At 41.9% G+C, this 21,294-nt stretch overlaps 1 protein-coding gene across 5 annotated transcripts in view; it reads left to right on the top strand.

The window, feature by feature from the left end:
* The window catches only part of PLCB1 (phospholipase C beta 1), a 354,862-nt gene that overhangs the window by 94,494 nt on the left and 239,074 nt on the right, over nt 1–21,294 (top strand). For all 5 annotated transcript variants that reach the window (XM_053937775.1, XM_053937776.1, XM_053937774.1 and 2 more), the window contains one exon: nt 16,852–16,920. In XM_053937775.1, coding sequence (XP_053793750.1) covers nt 16,852–16,920 — 69 coding nt within the window. The remainder of the gene's footprint in view (nt 1–16,851; nt 16,921–21,294) is intronic.

Raw genomic sequence — 21,294 nt, 5'->3', positions numbered from 1 at the left:
ACAAAGATAGATAACAAGCTGTTAAAAACATTCAGCACTTCTGCACTGCCTGCTTGTATTGGTTTCTTCTTTTGTTTTGCTTTTGTTGCATTTTTTTTTTTTTTTTGATAACAAAAAGTGAGGTAATAGAGATAACCAAGCTGACACTTGATGGTCATCCTTCTCCTGGAAATCAGAGCTTTGTTTTGCCTGTTGTTGATCAGGACTTGTGTGTCACTCAGAAGGTCACATCTGAATAGGAAGGAGCCCTCCACCATGGATCTGTGGAGTTCTTCAGGGCAGGGACACTTTCCCCTTCTCATCCATAACTCTGTGTGGCCCCACAGCCGGTCCTTTTCCACAACAGCTGCATCCCAAAGACCTGATTGCTCTCAGCAGTTTGCTGGGGCTGAATTACACTGTGGAATTAGAAATTTCCTAATGAGGAGCTGTCCTGTAGTGTCAGCTGGGAATTGGCCTTCGGCTTCTGCTTAGACTCTTGACGTAGCCAAAGGAGAACAAAACTCAGAGGAGTCTTGCTGGCTGTGCAGCCTGGGCTGTGGATTAAGGCTATCATGAACTACAGGAGGTTTTGCAATTGTTTATGTCCACCCTTGGAGAATAAGTGTGAAATTAAGATCGTGGTCTGATTTATGTATATAATTTCTGTGATGTGCTCCTGTGATGCTGCAGAGCCAATTATAGATAACTATAAATATGCCATTGGGAGTCTTTTAAACATTTATTTTAGCACTTTTGAGGAAGCCAGTACTAAGTTTAATAGACTGTGGTGAATTATTGACTGAACAAATTATAACCATGGACCAGAGTATGGTATTGACATTAGAGATTGTACGGCCATCTTTAGGAGTCATTACAGGATTTAATTCAGGGCACGCTGAACTTTGAGATTTACACTGGGTGGAATATTGACTGCATAATGTGAGAGACATATGTTAACCTGCATGCATAGCAGACCACTGTTAACATGTCTAACATCAACGCCGTAGAAATGACATAATAAATTCAAATCAGATTTTTTTTTCCCTATCTCTTTGTGCTCAGGGAGCTGCACACGCAGATGTAGGAAGGTCTGTAGTGAGTGGCAGCTACTGCCGTAGAAAGACATTAATTTTCCTGTCAGGTATCAGAAACAAGTTTTAGTTTGTTTTGGTGGTTTTTTTTTTCCTTTTTAAATAACCTAAAGCATTGTGGAAATTAATTTTAGGATTGAAAGAGAAGAGAAAAACAGGGGCTTGTTCCATGCACATCTAAAGGGAGAAGTGATGATTCTGCACAGGGCACATTTTATTACCAAGTGGGGGTTGGTTCCCGGGCTTGTAAAGCAGCAAAACGCACAGGATGTGTTACTCTCCCTGTCCTCTGAAGCTTCCCAAAGGCTTGTGGCGCTGTGGGGAGTCCCAGCAGGAATGACCCACGGAGCCAAGTGCAGGCACTTGGCGTATGCAGCCAATGGCATCTGCGCTTCCCTTACCCACACAGCGGGGTTTTGTACAGGACAGCTCAGAGCAATCCCTGCGTTCCGTCCTGAAGGGAAACCCGTTCTGCAGCAGCTGCCAGAGACACAAACATGCTGAGACAACCCTGAGGAGCATTTCTGTATTCCAGGGAAATTTCAGGAGGGGTTATGTAGCCAAAATAAATGTTAACTCTCTGCCTATTTCCAAAGCTTCCTTTATAAATCCATTTTGGAAATGGTTTTTCCTGTTTCTTCATGGTGTCTGATGTTTAGTTTGCCTTGGATTCTGATGGAGCATGAAACCCCTTCAGAAACCACATCAATTAGACAGTAGTGGACATTGAGATCTATTCCCTACACTGCTGAGGTTTCCTTGGGATTTATTGCTGGGAGAAAAGACAATGCGTAGATTCCTGTCCCTGTGTGGCAAGTGCAGAAGAAACAAATGTCTCCAATATTTCTGAAGTGAACAGAGTCGATATGCCCAGCCTGCTTCTTTAATTATGAATTTTGGAGGGGGAGACACTATATGCCATCAATGGAATAATAACAGTACGTTATTTAGGCTTCTGCCTGATAATGGACCATTCAAACTCTTCTGAGAATCAGAGGTGAGCAATTATTTATGAGATGATCAAATGTAGATTCTATATCCGGGGCAATAAAAGTTGAGATCAGTTGATTTATTTGGTGGAGGTTGGATGTGCTGCTCAAATATTGATAGGATCTTCCTGAAGCACAAATGAGTCTGTTAAACTCGTAACAAAAGTCACACAAAATAGTGGAATAAGTATTAAAATACCATTCTTACTGGTGCTTTCCCAATGCTTGAATGCTCTGTATTCCTCCTTAAGGATTGTAATGACAGGGACACGCAGGATTGTGGCTGCTGAGCTCTCCCATCTTGGGCACGTACTTGTTGAAGAAACTTAATCTCGTGTTTAATCTGGTTTGAGACTGTATCTTAATTTGTTTTGCCACTGCAATAATTGGCTAAGGTTTGTTTATCCATAAGAGTAATTTCAAGTTTTATGGTAAACTCCATCTCCTTCATCTTTTTAATTGGTCACGTTATTCTGTTCTCCTTTAACTGAAGTGGTAAACAATCCTTTTGAAAGGTTGAGGCTACTGAGAGAGACTAAGCCTCTACCAGCCTAAATAAAAATTTATTTTAAAGAACAGACACACACTGTTAGTATTTAAGAGACTTTTCTGCACAGAAAAAGGTAAATTCAGATCTGGACTGTCAGTAAAGCCAGATTTTCAGAGAAATTAAAGGTGTTTGCAATTTTTTTTTTCTGAATGGAAAATTGTATTTGCTGTGAGAAAGGAAGTGAAAATGCCATTACACTGTCATATACCTACATTTCCAAAACTGTTGATACACAGATCAGTGTTTTGAATCAGGTTTGGAAGATCCTGGAGAAAATCCAGACTTAAAAAGAAATATAAAATGTTACATCATGTGTCTGAGGGAGGATTTTCTTTGTTACAGAAGAGGCAAGCTTTGTAACAGGAATATATGTAAAGGTGTGAAAGAAAGAGTGTCAGAAGTCCCTGTGTTTATTTGCTTGCTTTTGAGAGAATTGCATAATTTCTGCCAGTTTTATGTTTGCCCATTATTAAGTAGAACATGTTTGTTGTGGTCACTCTTGACCCTTCCGTGAGATGCTTTGTGAATTGTCGTGTAAAACATCCTGCAAAAAACAGGAGAAGGCGGTGAACTGTGACTTTGCTTATCCTGGGGAAGGATAATGAGAATCTGAGAGTCTGGTTTAACTGGAGAGAATATTTTTTATTGTTTGCACAGACCTGGAGATATGTGCCTAAAAACTTGTGTCCCTCTACACATCCCAATCTATGTTTAATCCTGTAATTCTCATATAGGACCTTGGACTCACAAACAGTAGTAGGAAAAAAATCACCAAGTAGAACCCCAAATATCATAATTGTCATTATAAGGCTGCAAGGGTTGACCACAAACCACACAGACATGACCTTATAGCAAGTTCCTGTTTATTTGCTCTCTCCCTCACCATATGTCTTTTACAGGGCTTAGCTGTCACCCAGGTTCTAATTATGAGTGCCTTGTGTCATCACCCCTCCTGTCCTGACTTACAGCCAGCCCAACTGTGTTTTGTGGGAGGGATTTGTGAAGGTGACAAGCTGCAGTTAAATTCTTACCAGTGAAATCCTGATCTGACATGTCCATGGACTAAAATCACAGTCGGTGATGCCACTGACCCCAGCCTCTACCCAAGCACTGTTCTCCTTGTTCTCCTAAGTAGATTTGTTGTCTCATTGTTGCTTTTCAAATCATAATTTTTCTGGGAGGAAAAAACCAAAAAGTTTTTTTCCTAATTTTCCTCTGTTTACTTTCCATAACTTGAATAGTCCCTTTGAAGATTGTCGTGGTTTGACATGGAAGTGAATTTTTTCCAGGAAGTTGGGTCAAACCAATCAGTGGTCAGGTTTGGATATTGGCACCTGGAGGGACCACTGAAAGTATGGACACGCCTCTGAGAACAGAGGGGGTTAAAAGCAAGAACTCCCAGGAGAACTGTCTCTTTGGTTCCGGTTGTCAGAGAGTGCAGACCCTCCCTTGCCCAGCGATGGGCTGGGTGGGGGAGGGGAAGCCATGCCGCCTTGTCCAGGTAGGCCGAGGTGGCTGAGGGTCTGGAACCCAGCCAGCTCCTGCGGACGGAAGGGTGGAGAGAAGCGGAGATGCCTTTGCCCCCCCCAAGAGGGAAAGAGACAGAGAGCCTGGCGGCACCTGGAAATTTGCCAGCAGAGGAGAAGGAGAAGGGGGGGGCGGGGAATGCCCAGCGTGGGAGTTGAGAATGCTGAGCAGAGATTTCAGCCGTCCAGGGAGTCTGAACTTTTAACCCTTTCCAGGAAATGAGGGCTTTGTAAAATATTACTCCTCCTCGATTTGTAGTGGAAGAGAGACAGTCCGGGACCTGAGATGTTAGAAGAAGAAATTTTAGGTGGGAGGAGATGATGGAGTAGCTTTTAGCTGGACTTTTCTTGTTAGCCATAGACTGAACCAAAATCTCCTGCAATAGAGACTGCATTTTAGGGTGATGCAGTGGTGACCCAAGGAGACCCGCTTCAGCAACCACCAGCACAGGAATGGCAAGAACAGAGGAAAGCTGAGGAGGGAATGGTGATGCCCTCTGTCTTCAGGAAGATGATCTCTGTTCCTGGACCCTTGGCCCCAGGGGAAAATGGGGGGGACTGTAGTCCCAAGATGAGAAGCTGAACTGTTGTCTCTTTTGGTCTGTGGCAAAGCATCCTTAAAGGAGCCCTATGGGCAGTCTGTCCATGAACGGTGGTGAGAGCACTGTGCCATGGAAAGGAGAGTGTCACACTGGCAGATTTTCTCCGGGCGGTTGCCATGTGTTGTGACATGGAAACACAGGAGGTGGCAACTGTGTTTCCTGGGGAGTCGGTGGTGCAGGAGAGACTTCTCTCTCCCTTGATAGACTGAGTATTGATTATCTGAAGGGTGGTAATTTGATCAGGAATCCTGGGTGACGTTTCATGGTGGTTGTTTTGGAAATTGGGAGGAGGAGGGGTGTTTTAGAGGGTCTTCATCCTGGATTTAGTGTGTGTGTCTTCTGTAGTAGTAGTAGTTTAATAAAGTTTTTTTTCCTTTGTTATTAAGCTTGGGCCTGCTCTGCTCTGTTCCTGATAACATCTCACAGCATTTATTTGGGAAGGTGTATTTTCATGGGAGTGCTGGCATTGCGCCAGTGTCAAACCATGACAAAGATGTTGACAAAAATAGCTGTTTCTCAATCTATGTAATTACAGAAAAAACATTTCTTTTTCTAAGCATGAGAGTCTTTTTTTTCCCAACTATCCTGCTTTTTATTCAATAATAGCACTTTTTGGTGTTATTCTGGAGGCAGCCTAGCCTGCTTTGAAAGATATGCTAAATCATACCCTTGATTCCTAATGATAATTTCATTACACATGAAATCTTATTTAGAAAGAAACAAGACACCTGTTAAGACATTACTTAAGCTGCAAGCTTAACCACTTAGATATTGTGAAATGCTAGATTAAGCATTTAATTTCCCTTATGCATTTTGAGAATAACAGCATGCATATATATTCTGTGTTTTTAAGTTCATTGTGTCTGAAAGAAGATGTTTCAATAGCTTGTCCAAACTTGGCTGTATTTTCACAGATATGGTAGTGACAACCTTACTGACTGTTGAAATCCAAAGGTATTTTTCCAAGTAGGAAGGCATTAGATCTTCCCACATACAAGAGGTAGCTGGTATTTTAGAGCATGCGTGAAACATTTCCCAAAGCATTTCTGACTCACATTCATCTCTTTTGCTAGGATGTGCCTTATTTCAGAAATTGCAGCTTCATTTGAGGAAATTGGTGAAATCACCTTGGCTGCTATATTAAGAATAATAACAAGCAACCCACCCCAGCCCAGGCAATCATCCAGTAGGATTATTTCATGCTGAATGGTCCAAGTCTGGAAAAGAAATACAGAGCTGACATCCAGGTTGTGTCAGGGAGAGCACTGGAAAAGCGAGATGATTTTTCTGGCAATATGAGATACAAATGGATTCAAATCAGTGTGTTTGGGTGTCAAATGCCCTTCAGGCTTGCAGGTTGGTTGTGCTGTGAAAAATGCCCTTGAGGTTTTTAAAAATTGTGGTTCATAGAGGCTTGGGGGACTTGCAAAGTATTTGGGTCCTCTCCTCCTTTAGCATTTCCCTGCCAGGATTGAGTCCTTCAATACTTTCTTCAAGTCATGTTTCAGTCACCTTCAAGAACATGAACTTCCTTTTGCAAAGTCAAGAAGTCTTGGTGTGCTGTTGCTGGGGGAAAGGTACTTGGAATAATTATGCTCCAGAGAACAAAACTGAGAACATTTCTGGAGGAGAAAGCAGCAACTGCAGTCAAACAAGCTGCTAAATAAAGAAACATCATTAGACAGCAGGGCTAACCTTGGGTTTGCTGCCTTGCTTTTAGTTCCACATAGTAGGAGAAAATATAAACAGGAAAGAGCCAAAGAGTGCCCTGATAGGAGAGGAAAATATCTTCTTGTGTCTGTGCTGCCAACAAGACACAGTTAGCAAAAAAATCCCCGTCTCGTAACAGCCCCAGTGTTTGATTCAGGGAAGGAATAAAATGCAAAGTTTGGAGTATGCTGAGTGTAATGGCACACTTCAGGTGCAGGCTGAAGTGAGTCCCTGTTAAGAAAAGCATCTTCTTCAGTTTGATGAAGGATAAGAAGAGCTAATCATCCATCTTTACAGGTTTTTTGCTGAATTACAACTTGGTTCTCATTTATGTACGTGCCTTTGATGCTCAGAGCAGCTGGCTCCTGCAGGAGAGAGTAGCTGGTAATTGAGGCTTGAGTGTGGTGTAGGGCAAAATATTTTGGGAAACATGGCTTGGCAAGAATTCAAGGTCTTCCAACAAGCTGCCATTGACTTCATCTCTGTTGTGTTTGCAGAATGACCCGTATTTCCTCATTCAGTGTAAATTCTGATTTCAGGCACAGCTGCCAAGACAAAAAGAATCTGAGGCATGCGCATGCAAATACTTCAATGAAAATAATTTCCCAGCTCTATCTAGAGATTTATAAAATAATGGTGAAGAATATTATGCGTTCAGATTAATAGCAGATGAATGTAAATTAAATCTGTAGAGATTTACCCACTGATTCTGGTCTGGGGATTTTTTTTTTTTCTTTTTTTCTTTGATTTTTAAGATGCACTTATCCATAAACCCTGAGAGCATGTAAAAATAATAATGATTACAGCTTGTAAAGAATAAATTAGCAAGAAATTCTTATTCCCCTCTAATTAATTCCCTAATAAACACTGAACAAATAACTGTTTTTAACTCACTTATATTTACAAGGTAAGCAGCAAATGGATGTAATAAGGGAAATTAAAGTGTGGCAGCAGCATGTGAAGTGAAAGGGGCTGTGGGAGGAAGGAGTGAGTTTGTGCCTCAGCACATGGAGAAGAACATGGAAAATTGTTGCCCAGCTCCTGCACTAGGGACTGTGCATTTTGAAGAAGCAAAATAGGATTCCCCTCAGAACAAACCAGTGCTTCCTTACAGAGCTGTTGTGCCCTCACCTGCAGGTTTCTCATCTCTTTGGTGTTTATGGACACCTTCAGCTGATGCTGTTTGTGTGCTTCATCCTCCCCGAGAGCAGCCAACAGTCGAGGATCTGGTTGGGAAAAGCTTTTCCCTCTGCATGTGCAGCTTCTGCTGCCTTTTTCTGAGGTTCATATAAGGAGCCTGGAAGTACAAATCTCCTCTGAAATTGTTGGAGTATCAACACTTGCCAGATAGGTCACTTACAAATTAGCATTTAATGAAGTACTCTCTGAACTATCCAGTGGTAACTTTGTAGATAAAGCTGCCTGGTGGTTGGAGTGGTGAGAATGGAAAGATTTAGCTGTAAATAAATACAGTTCCTTTAGATCACTACTGTAGAAAAACATTTTCTGTGCTCTATGCTTATGGATATTGTGTAGTGCATGTATTAGTATTCAGAAACACATCTCAAACCCCTTTTTATAAGTCATTTTTGCTTTCAAATTTTGAAGAAAAATAGTCCTAATTTTGCCCACGCTTATTAGAATCCATATAACTCAGTTCTTATTTCTTTCCAGATAGAATAGCTCCTCTTCTTCTCAGCTGATTACACAATGCATGCATTTATAGACAATAATCATCCCCCTCTTAGCTGTTTGGTGGAAGCCAAGCTCTCTGAGTCTCTTCTAACAAGAGCCTACACTGGGTTCTGTGATCACTTCTGGAACCTTCCCTGTATCTCCTTCAGGTTAAATTCACCTCAGAGTACTGGTGACCACAATTTGGCATGATGACTTGCCAGTTCCAGCTCAGGTCATGAATCAAAATTCAGGCAAAGAAAATGTTCAAAGCTTCTTGTGTGAATTAAAATGAAAAATTAGAAGTTTAGGTATGATCTGGCCAGCAAGCTCATGCTCTCTCTTATTTTTTTGTTGTTTTACCTTCATATGATTAATACTCCATCATCTCATCCAAAGCTTTCCTATCAGACTAACATGCATGCAGCTGCTGGGGTTATTTCTCCTCCCTTTTTCAAAATTGTAGATGTTTTAGGTTCTTTCCAGTCTCCAGGTTTTGCAGGTTTTCAGCTGCAGTTGTTAGTGCTCAAGCAGCATGCTATAGCTGGAGTCTCCAGTTGGAATTGTGCCTGGACTGTGGATTTTCCAGTTAAGTAACACATGCCAGAGCTGTAGCTAGAGGAGCTGGCAGGGATGTACATTCTGCTTCCATACAGTTTTTAGTTGATTCTCTTTATCCGTGCATGGAAGTGGCAGGCGTGTAAGTAGGGCATGGATTGCTGTGTTTGTGCCTTAACATTAAAACCTGCTGTGTTATGTGGGGAGCAGAGCAACTCCAAAGTCCTGATCTCCCAATTGTGTTACATTTAGATCTGTAAAAAGGATTTATTGTTTTAATACAGACAAGCCTAATGCTCTGTGCTGTTGACATGAATGTGCAATCTCCAAACCCCTCCACAAAACCCAACTAGTCAGAAGGAGAACTACTCCAGAGCAGTGGAGTTCTGCCAAAAACACCCTTACTTGCTGAAGTAGCTTCCAAAATCAAACAGCCAGAGCCACTAATTTGTTGATATCTGTTTAGATGCCTCCAACTTATGCTGCATGCATTAAAAAAGGGCTTTTCTAAAGTTCAAAAGCCTTGAATCTCATTCAGTCTTGGAAAAACCTTTTGCTGATGGACAGATTTTCCTGAGGAGGAGCTGCACTGTCACGTGTGGTAGAGCAAGAGTTGTGCAGTGGTTTTCCATGTGGGATGAAAGTCTCTGCTCCTGCTGTTCACTGTTTGGGGCACTCTGTTGAAAATAATACATTTTACTTGCTTCAAAGGTAAAAACATAATCTCTGTGTAGCCTGTGATTCCCTGTCAGTGGGAAATAATGGCATGAGAACATCACCCCCAAAACATGATAGATCCCTTCTTGGGCAGGCATTAAGAAAAAGTTTCTTGATAGAAATATTGCTTTTTTGTTTTTTAATATACTGCTTAAACTTCAATTCACTGTACTCTTCCTTATGACTCTAAAGCTACAAATTGCCAGGTTATTCTCAGTTATGTGAATAAAAATCAGTCAAGTACCATTATGAAGGCTGCCTACAAGATGCTTTTGTACTTTCTTCGGCAGCAGGTCCTCCCCCAGCTCTTTTCATTTTTGAATATGGCTACACTTCATGAATTCTCCTTTTGCTCCTGTTCTTCCCTGCCTGTGTGAGTGGGACGAGCAGCAGTGCAAGAGCAATTTTAGCAGATCCAAACCAGTTCCAACCAGGTACATTCAAGGTGTTCCTGTCCATACAATTCCCACTGCATTGCTGCAACAAACTCAAGTTGTCTGGATTAGAAACTTCTGTGTTTGAGTGTTCTTGTGGTGAAGCCTTTCCTGGAAAGGGAGAGCACTGGCAAAGGCAGCAGTGGGATAAGGAGATGCCACATTAATAGGTGTGGGATTAGGATAGGGAGGTACTTCTCCAGCTTTGCCATTGTTTTCCTCTGTCCTGCTGGGGGTCACTTCACAAACCCATTGCTCCTTTCATTCACTGATTGTCTTGTGTGTTTAGGATGTAGGATTAAGGATTGTGGCTTGGTTTTTTGGAGTATGTACTGACACTCTGTCTGACAGGGAAGTGTTTTATACCAAGCTGAGCTTATACCCTGTCAACACTGGTGACTTTGGACTGGACTGTAGCATCAGTTGGCCGAGACTGATGAATGGCTGCAATCTTACCTGGTATGGCAATTTCCTCTTTTTCCAGTGCACTGCTTCTAACACCTGGGATGATGGTTGATCATAGCACACCGAGTCTTCCCTGTGTCCTTTGCCTATTTGTGATGGTCAGTTTGCTGGGATGAAGGCAGGCAGCAAATCTTTACTGTGTTCTTCTGCTTCCTGTTTCTTTGCACTAAGATTTGTATTGTTAAATCTCTGTGCCTATTTCTAGACTGCTCAGCCACAGCATCCGTAAATCCAAGCAAATGAAATTTTCCTTTGATGGAGCAGCAAAGAACTCTATGCATAGCTGCAGAAGAATTGTTTCGCTTTCATTATTAAAAGGGCACTTAGCAGGAAAATTCCCTCTCATTTTTGTCCTAATAGCTCAATGTTTTATGCTTTATATAAACTGCAGATCATTTTCCCTGTACTAGAAAATATTGCTGTTCTTACAACTCCAGGTATACATTGAGAGACTCCGTGTTATTAAGATAGCCAAACTTTTCAGTCTGGGACTTGTTTTTCCATAGGAATGCTTTCTATAAGGGCCTTGCAGGAGGGATGTCATGCAACTCTGTTTGGAGGGTCTTCCTGAAGTGCCAGGAAACCTTTCAAGGTGTTTAGAGCTCATTCCCAGAGCAGTTGAGTCAAATAATAAATGCTGGTTCTTGCCTTGCTGAGATGCCCCAAGTCTTTTTGAATAAAGAATTAAGGTGACCACCCAGTAAAGATTAGTACAAGTTCAAATTTACAGAAAATACATTTTGGGTACTAGGAGATCATTCTGTTCTCGTTCTGTTCAAATGATTTTTTGAAAAATTTCCATCTCTGTGATACCAAGCCACATGGTTCTGGCAGTTGTTCAGAAAGGTTAGTCCAGGCCTAGGGAGCCATGTGGTCAAAGCAGGGTTTAAACCCATCCCTTCTTGTTTTCCAAGCTGCTGTTCTGTGTAAAAGGAGCACATCTCTGTCCTTTCTCTGTCACTCCCTGCCTCAGGGGATGTCACCTGCCACCGCAGGTAACAGAGCAAATGGCAGCAATGCCTCCCCAACTCCATGGGGAGCTGCTGATGGCACGCAGTCCTGTCTTCTGGACCCTGCTCTCTGGGGCTTTGGAAATTCCCTGGAGTGTGTGGTGAACCGTGCCCAGCCTCGTGCTCGGAGTGGGCCTGATGTGGATGAGGCTGCAGTGATTTTCTGCCACTGCTCGTTGGCCAGAAAGGAAAAGCTGGAAAAAAAATGATTTTGAGTAAAGTAGTGGAGGCAGCAGTGTTTGCTGTGTTTGCCCTCATGAACAGCTGTGCCTCTCACCCAAATTTTCATTTCATGTGCCAGAGTGGTGGATTTGTTTTGGGCTTTGGATTTTGTAATAGATGTTTAGAACGCAGAGAATTCAGAAGCCACTTTAACCAAGTTAAAATTTTGTGAGTTTAATTGACCCTTGAGATGTCAGTGGCTACTCTAGGAGTAAGAGCCTTTGTTCCATCATTTGAGTGCCTCGCTGCTGCTTTATCCATCACCTGCCAGGAGCTAGAAGGTGGTCTGGTTGCTTTGGGCAGGCTGGCAAGTTTAGCATTAATATAATTTTAAATTTTTTTTTTTGAGAAGAGTATGTGGGAAGGTAACAAAGTACTTCGAACTTGTGAAGGACAACTGTGCAGCAAAAGACTTTGCTGTTGTTGAGGAGAGTTCTCCTGTTGATGTGAGTTGTACGTGCTGCTCTGCTGCTGCCTTATTGACACAGCCCATAATTTTAATGCCTGATAATTGAATTGTGTGCTGCCAGGATGAAGCATGGAGACAGCTTCTTCAGGGACTCTCTCTCTCTAGTGGGATGCAGCTTATGAATTATATAATGGCACTTTTGGGGAAGCACAGCACTACCTTAGCACAGCTCCAATTACAGTCATTGACAACCTTGCTGTTGCTATTTGTAGCTGTCGGGGCAGGTTTCTGTTAAATCAGTCTCACCAGTCCTCCACGGTTTTCCTTTGGGATGAGGAGACAAATTGCCATGTTTCATTCAATTTATTCTCATTGATAATAAAGAAAAATAGGTATGTTCTGAGCAGGGGAATGATACATCACATCCCCTAGCTCTGCAAGCACCCTTTTGGAACTGGCACTAAGTATTCAATCCCACTGTGGAGAAATTCATCCTGGAGTTAAACCGAGTGTGGTTAATGGATCACTATCCAAATCCCTGAAACCTGAGTGAGGTATATTCCATAAGTGGCTGTAAATGGATGAATTTCCATACCTATTTACCTAAGGTAGTTCTTTAGCATAGCTTGGAATTTCTTTGTAACTTCACAGCAAGAGTGGTTAGACACTGCAGTGGGCTGCCCAGGGAGGTGGTGGAGTCACCATCCCTGCGGGTGCTTAAGGAAAGCCTGGACATAGCACTTGGTGCCATGGTGGTATTTGGTCAAAGGTTGGATCAGTGATCTCAGAGGTCTTTTCCAACCTGAATGATTCTCTGATTCTGTAATTGCTTCCCATCAGATTCAACTATTATTCTTAATATTTTCTTTCTGACATGTTGTTAGGACAGTAGTCATGTGGTTTTATTTAAAATTACATTTTTAAAATGCTGAATAGATATAAGTATAGCACAGAACTGTATATGTTTTGTCTTCCAGAAATATTCAGTGCTTTCGTGTTCAGAGGATGATAAAACAGAGACTTTCAATATTAAAGCACTATTTCATTTTGATTAGCTATTCCCAATAGAAAGAGTTGTTTGACTCTCTGTTTGAAGTTTGTTTCAGCAAATTGGCTTTGCCCCTTTGAAAACTTTGACCAGATGTTGCCATCCAGTAGCAATAAATGGTGCTTGTTTAGAAAACTGGTTTCGTTTTCCGAAGTTTATTTTGCTAGCAGTGTACGAAGCAAACTTTGAAGGCAGTCTTGTGTCTTCTAGTAGACTGACTGGTAATAGAAGAATTAGATAAGCTTTCAGGCACACAATTTCTTCTTCAGATTTGAAACTGTGAAGCCACAGTTTTCCAGCTAAGTGGAAAATGAGTTTACAGAGTTTAATTGGTTAGACCTTCTCCCTAAGTGGCACTGGCTGAGACTTGTGCCATACAGGTCTGGGAAAAAAGAACATCCAGCCAGAAGGGACATGAAAACAGAGGTTGAACAGTTGAGGTCAGAGCAATACACCACTCCTGAGCCACAGTGAGTGCTTGCAGAAGAGTGGAATTATTTTTGTTAAGGATGTCTATAAAGTAGTTATCTCTCTGGACTAACCTGTGCAGCTGTTGCAATGCACACCTGCTCTTGCTGGGTCTCCTTGACACAGTTTTGGGAGGTTCTGAATTTGATACTGCTCTCAGCCCGCCCTGCTGCTGCTGGCTCTCCAGGAGAGCTCTCCAGTGGTATCCAGGAGAATTCCTGCTTTGTAGCTGGGGTTATGTCACAAGCACGTTCCCAAGGCGCCATGACTCAGTCGGCATTATTTTGGGCAGTTTAAAATAGAAGTGAGCCAGATCCTCAACTGGTATAAATTGGTGTTATTATATTAAATTCAGATGGGCCTAATTACAAGTGCTCAAGCAGACACAGAGGGTTGCACAGTCCATTGCTTTTGTGAGTGTGTGCTCACCTATAAAAGGGAGATTGCACAATGCAGCCCTCTCTGAATGCACCTCTGTCTTGGCTGCTAATTGAAAACAAACATGGTAGGATTAATAATTCGCTGCTCCAGATTTTTTATATTATGAATGATTGGAGGAATCTACCACTTGCATTAAGAGATGTTACTCCATTGCAGTTTAAGATGTTACTCTATTGCAAGATTAAGTCCCAGCAGCAATGCCTGGAGGTCTCTAAACAGGGAGAAGTCCTCTTGTAGAGGACTTGGATTTTTTCTTTATCCCCCAAGTGCTATGACTTCCAAGTCCCCTGCAACACAGAGTGCATTTTCCAAGCCTGGCTGGAGGAAGTCATTGACAAAACTCCTGTTTATTTAGGTGGAGGAGGGCTTGGGCTGTTGCTGCACAGGAAATGGGGCATTTCTTTGGCCACTGCTCAAGTGTAGTTTCCTTTTACAAAAATCCCCCCACATTTTGCAATAGGGAAATAGGAAATTGTATTTCCTCTGACTTGCAAGGAAGTTGATCTCTGCCCTCTTACTTAGTTGTTTAAAAGATGAAAGCAAGTGCCTAGGGTGAGGGAATTCCAGGAGGTTTCTTTGAACCAAAGTACTAAGCAATGGCCCATTATGAATTTTGATTTATCCAAGCCCCACTGAACACTGCCTGCAGAGGCACTTCCATGGATGCAGGTCCTGCTCTCCTCTATTTATATTAAATGATGTTGTCAAATAGGGATAGAAAGGATTCTGGGGATAGAATTACAAATCCTGTGTTCTCTGCCAGAGAGGTAACAGGGCAGGAAGGCCATGAGGTGCATGTTCAGGGATCAGCCTTTCCTACAGCCCTGGCAGCTGGGCTGAACCCCACAAAACTCCACTTTTCCCTTACTCTTAGACTACCCTTGTCAGTTCTTGAATCCTCAGGTGGTCACATATTATGCACATGGCTTGGTGGCATGCAAGCAGCTTGAAAGCAGTAGTCAGAACTCCAAACCAGCCCTATACCTGCTCATCCTCCTCCATCTGGGAGGATGCAGACCTGGGCAGGGCTGTTCAGGTCCTTGGGAGTGCTGGTCATTGCCTTTCCTTTTTTTGTGTCTCTTTTTAATATGTGTTATTCCACTTAAAAGGGTCTTTTTGTGTTTGTGTTACGGGAGGTCTAGCTGTGCTTTTGTAAGTGACTAAATTACTAATTCCGTTTGTTCTTCTCTCTTCTTAAAAACCAAAATACCAAACAAATAAAAAAAAAAAAAAAAGCTTTTGAAATTCACACTGTGTGGCTCAGCATTTCTGTGATCTGTAAGATCCCTTTTTCTTCAGCATATTTAATTCCCCTCATGTGTTTGCTGTTAAAGCCTTTATTTTTAGTGCTTCTTAGTCCTTTCAGTTGGGGAAATCTGTTTTTTATGATCTGCACGTGCCTGGAGCTTCTGTGGAACATTTCACCATGGGCTTGAGACCACTTTGGGTGTGGGTATTATTTGGTGTTGTAAAAGTAACTCCTGTTTCCCACCTGAGTTCTTGCTCTGAGTGTGATAAACTCATGTGTAGCTCTGCCATATTCCATTGTTTTCATTCCTTCCAGTATCTTAATGGCCTTATGGATTAACTTAAAAGGACTCAAAGCCCTCCGGTGCACTTAATTGTGAATTGTTTTTATTTAAAGTTTCGCCTGCACTGTCAGAAGAGTGCTTGTGTCCATATGCCCTGAGTATTGGTGGAGTTTGGTTTATTTTCACCTTTTATCACCCTGCCAATGCTTCTTTCTAATCTCTGCAAGTTTTGATACTCTTATCCTCTCTCAGGCAAGTAAGAGCAAAAAATAACCATCTCAAAAGTGCAAGTTTCCTCTAAACAGGCTCCAAGAAGAGGGGGGAAACATATATATGGAGCTCAGCAAGTACTAGAACAGACGGGAATTGGGATTGCTAGGGGGGACAGAGGGAAATGTGATGAATGTACAGTCACATGAAAATTTGTTGGTAGAGTTTGTCTTAGTAGAAGACAAAGCTCTGCAAGAGCTGAGCACGAGTGAGTTCCTTAAAATGAAAAACAAATCAGGATCCCAAGTAACCCTTGGCAAAATAACATGTCCATCTTTTTTTTTTTTTTTTTTTTTTTTTTTTTTTTTTTTTTTTTTTTTTTTTTTTTTTTTTCTCATTGGAATTGAAAAGAAAAGGAGTAGAGGCTTTGTCCAGCACAAAGATTTCAAGTTCCCTGCACAGCATTGCAGTTACTACTCTGGAAAGCTGAATTGCTTGGAAATGGTGTGGCTGTCCCTGGAGTGTGGTCACACTCCTGCTGGATTGTTTCAGATCACTGCTGGCAGCTGGGGATCACACTGCTCCAGCATCCATCCTTCCAAATGCTCAAATCGGGGAAGGGGATTCTTCATGTTACTTGTGTGTAGGGGAGGGCAAGAATTTGCCTAACAGAAGCTGTCATGATGTGCCAGCTTTGTTGTATAACCCATAACTCAAGAATAGCACACAAGCTATGAAATGCCTGTCAAAAAGTGCATGTATCTTACTGAGCAGCAGTCACTAAAATTGTTGAACCTTGTTATCATTATAGATAAAACACTTCTTGGGGTCTATGAGCATTTTTCAAAGTGTTCTGGCAATAATAAAGCAGATTTTCTATTGCAGAGGCAGGGTTTTCTGTTTGTGACACTGCCTTTTGTCACACTGTGACAAGCATCAAAATGCTAAAATTGTATTAAAATGATTAAACCAAAAGCACAGCAGCTGCTGTTGAGCGATCCAGGAAATCAGCTTGACTCTTATGGCTTCTATATAATCTGTATATCCTAGGAGAGTTGCACAGTGTTGCTGTTGGAATTGCCTGGGTGCACCTGAGCTCTCCTAGAAGCTGATCTCCATTTGGACAAACTTATGTGTGGAGTGGGACACTGATAACACAACAAGGCTTCTTGAATAGCATAATAATTACTTGTGTTGCATTTTTTCCTTCTAGGAGACTGAGCTGCTGGATATAAGCCTTGTCAAAGATGCCAGATGTGGAAAACATGCCAGAGCTCCCAAGGTAGGAATTCTTGTTTTCTGTTACGTTGATGACCTGGATAAAAAAGAATGGGAATTATATGCAAGAATTGAAAAGAAGAAAAAAGTTCCCGCAGCTAAAAGGAAGTGTTTTGCCTTTTCTTAGTGTAACATTATTTCTGTTGAGAAGTGTTGGGATTGTTGAGCTTTTGTCTTTGGATTCTGTATGTAAAATCCATCTGGAAGCTCTGCTGGCAGTGCAGGAGCAAAAATCCTGGTTTGTCAAGGTACACTTACACAAGTTCTTGGCTTCCCTGATGGCAGAGAGCTGATATTTGTTTGAGTCCATGTTGTATTTTGTGCTGGTGATTTTCCTCTTTCAGTGCCTCCTGAGGCCAAGAAGGAGGATTTGGGTTTTTTCTTTTAAACTGCTATCAGAGAGGTTGGGAGATCAGCTCCCTTTGGGTCTGTCCTGATGTATTGTGCACTCATTTACAGTCTCTACAGACAGTAGGATGTAGATATAAGTTCTCTCTGGTGTTTTTGTTTGGGCAGACACAGCACATGAGAGGAAAAACCCAAGCACTCAGCTTCAGAAGCAAGGGAGTGCCTCAGAGAATCCCAGGAGTGATAGAAAAAAATTGAAATCTCCCAGGGCCTGGGAAGTTTGGCCTTGCTGCTGCTTAGCCCTGATTCAACAGACCAAAAGAATGTTTCTCCTACTCTCATCTTGGGGGAGGAATATTCCTGGGTCTGGATGACCTCTCTTCCTTGCAGCCCTGGGCCCAGGCACAGCCCCAGGGGTTCCTCAGACCCCTGAGGGCCATTAGGAATGGAAAAGGTTGTTTTTCCCTGCCAGAAAGCAGTTGTAGTTATCTCTGAACAGACTATTCATATTTGGCTTTCAAAGCTCTCCATGTAGTGCTGGCAGCATTTTAAAGGCTGAGTTATAATTGAAATGCAACAGAAGTACTTTATGACATCCACATTAATACCAAATGAGTTCACCATGATTAATGGTTCTATGATGAATAGCAATAAAGTATTAACAATGTCTAGAACATTATTTTAAAATGCTACCTGCTTTACAGAGGACATTCATGTTCTTCTAACAAAATGTTTTTAGCTAAAATTTATGCATAGCTATTGCCTTGGTGACTTTTATTTATTGGGTTACATAAAGGCTGGTTTTATTAGAGCACATTACAGATCTGACAGCAGTGGCATTAAATGAAGGGTAGGAGAAAATCCTGGCTCTCAGGGTGGTGAAATGCACCACCTGTGTGAATGAGCTTGCTTTTTGTCATTGATTTGTGTGTGGGCAGCAGCTAAACAGCACCTGGGCTGGCTGTTGATGGCATCTTGCAAATGGTGTGAACTAAAAGGCTGCTTTTGGGGCCACTCATGCCAGTTGTGCTCTGATCCTGTTGTGGGGCTGAGCGGAGGAGCGTCGGCTGCAAGTGGGCAGGGTTATGGAGCCCCGTGTGTATCACTGCCGCACAGGATCTAAAGCTCAGTTTTAGAAGGCTTGCCTTCAAGTCAGGTAGTAGCAGCAGGGATTGCACAGAGGTTTTCAGTTAAACTCGTGGGATTTTGGCTGAAGAGAGAACCCTGGGAATGGAGGATACTCACCAAAGCTTTTCAGGGGCTCTTTTCCACAGCTCTGCTTCCAGGTGGGAGCACCCCTTGCTTTTACTGTAAACCAAGAGACTGAGGTGATTTCTCTACATCACCCCACCACCCCTCCTTCTGCCCATGGTTTTGTGCAGTTTTTATATTAGGGGACTTCTGCCAGTTTATGCAATTTTAAAAATCTTTTTTCAGAATTCTAAGGGTAGATTTCACCCATGGGTTGTCATTACGAGCTTAACGGGAATCTTTAAACCTCATTTGGTGTATTTCTGAGCTACTGCTGCTTTTTTGATATAAAAGTGTCTTTTTAAATAAGCCTTTACTTCCCCCTTAAATAAAAAAGAGTAATTCCTTTTTTTTTTTAATAGTAAGCTAAGTTCCAGTGTCACTAGCTTCACCCACTAGGAGCTATCAGAATGTGTGAGGTGTGCTGCCACACAAGGCCACCAGCAAGAAATTATTTTTGAGGACTGTAGGCAGTCCTGGTTTCCAAAACTCAGTCTGTTCTCATGTTGCATTCAATGCACTGCCATGAGTATTCTTCATTTCTGAAAAAGGACTGAGAAGCACAAAGGGTTCTACTGTTGCTCCTTTTTTGGTTGCTATTCAGTTTTCATAGTATCTTTCCATAAGTCCAGTCCCATATGTTTTGTGATTGTTCTTGCATGGCTTTTGCATCTTCCTGGGTTTCTCATCCAGCTGGTCTGGTTACTTTCTCCATTTCCTCAATGTTTAGCCTCAAAAGTTCCCTTGAAGGCACAGAAGTGCAGCTCTCACCCGACAGTCCTTACATCAATGCAGCACAACCAGTGAGCTGAGAACACATTTTTGAGTACTGCTATGAATGCATGGCTGCCCCTGAGCAGTGCTGTTGCAACGAGGGGAGGAACTGGGGTTTCTAGTGATATAGAAGGAAGATTTTAGTGGGTACCAAGGCAATTGATGCTTGGGAGATTAAAAGCAGTCTACTCAAATGACCCTGAGATCCTGAGAAGCTCCAGTATTGCCTTCTTTTTGCACATTGTCAGGGATCACTCCTTCTGTCTTCAGCTGCTATTTTCAGCAATGGTAACAGAGTTTTCTATCTCAATGCAATATGCATGCAAAGGATGATTTCTTGGTAGAAAGGCAAAATCTCAGGCAGCACAGAGCACTGCAGCACAGTTCTACATGAAGAAAAAATTAAAGTCATGTTCTGATGGGAACAAGAAAAGGCACATTAATCATTTATGTTAGGAAAAAGTGCCTCCATTCAAAGTAAAATGACATTTATAAAAAAGTGAGGGAATTATAAAATTATTATCAGGACTTTGCTTTTTTAGTTTGTATTAGAATCAGGTAGGAAAGGGTATGAGAGGAATTTTGGGAACAGGAGAAAATTATTATTTGTGATGAAGCAGTGTTTTATTTCCCTTTACTTTTACATTACCTGGTAATACTCTCTCAAGCTTTGGTTTGGTGTGCAATCTGAGGCATCTTTTCCCTTGTAAAGTTCAGAGACAAGGTCTGCAAAATAAAATAACACAAAATGTGTTTTTGTACTAGGAGGCATAGGAATAGCTATGAATATTCACATGCCTTCTGGAAAGCATGGAAGTGCCGCTCAAAAGAGTGTCCATGCTCTTTAAAGGGAGCCGCAGCTAAAAATGTCAGGCACCAGTAAATACTGAGAAATGAATGGTCAGGTGGTGAAAATTTGACTGCTGCAAACATGCTCACAGGACTGGGGAAGTCACACTTTTTGCCATCTTGTATTTACTTCAGCCAATAACAGTTTCTATGGAAACTGAAATCTTAAGCAACTATATATGTTTTTACTAGCAAGAAGAAATATCAGGGGTGGTTGACAGGGAGAAAGAAATAACTCCATGATAAATGCTCATATTGAAAACTTTTGATGCATTTGATCAGTATGTTTTCCCTTAGCATCCTGTTTTCCCTCATAAATCATTCAGCAGGAAATGAATTTCTTTAAATAACATATACTGTGAAACCTGTAGGAGATGAAATTATGAGTGATAGAATCACTCTCATGCCAAGATGTGTTTAGAGAGTAACCCCCAATTTTAAAAAACCTCGTGGCTCCCACGCCTCAAGTTTTCTCACTTTAACAAGCAAGCTCTACAGAGAAAAATAATTCAGATGTTTGAATGTTAGAAGTTTGCCAAGGCTCCAACTGCTATTTTAATATCAGCACCAGCCTCTCTGTATTTGGTGGCTTTCTTGAAATGCTCGAGTGAGATGATTTTGGACCTGTCTCAATTGTAATCCAAAAGCTGCTGTGGAAGGTTTGCTGGCTTCTAATGCATCCATAGAGGAAAGCAGCATTTCCTGAACTAGGTGGGCTCAGGAACTAAAAGGAAAACTAGCAAGGAAAGTTGAAATCATTATTTAACTGAAAATCAGGTGATTTTGGGGGGAAAGGAGGATGTGCAAGTCTGTTTGAATTGTCCGAGCTCTCTGGACTGCAGTGTTTGCCTCTGCTGCTGTGCACTCCATGGCACCAACTGGGAATCGGTAGGACTGAAAGTCTGTGCAGGGACATTCATGTTGTGTTTAGTAACACCCTGATTAGACTATCTGTGTGAAATGGCAGATGTATTGGGTTTTTTTTCCTTTCTGTGCTCTCAGTCCATTCCCTGGAAAAGCCAGCTGTGTCCATGGCTGGCACAGGGCACCTGCTGCCCTTTGCAGCACTGGCTTCTGTCACTCTGCCTGTCTCAAATGCTGCTGTTGCTGTTATTTTTGTCTGCTGATAGAAATGCACGCTGCTTTCCCTTCAACA

This window comes from Vidua chalybeata, chromosome 3 (genome assembly GCF_026979565.1).
Source record: "Vidua chalybeata isolate OUT-0048 chromosome 3, bVidCha1 merged haplotype, whole genome shotgun sequence".
Lineage (NCBI taxonomy): Eukaryota > Metazoa > Chordata > Aves > Passeriformes > Viduidae > Vidua > Vidua chalybeata.
The sequence above is the reverse complement of the archived record's forward strand: the minus strand, read 5'-3'. Positions and strand labels throughout refer to the sequence as shown.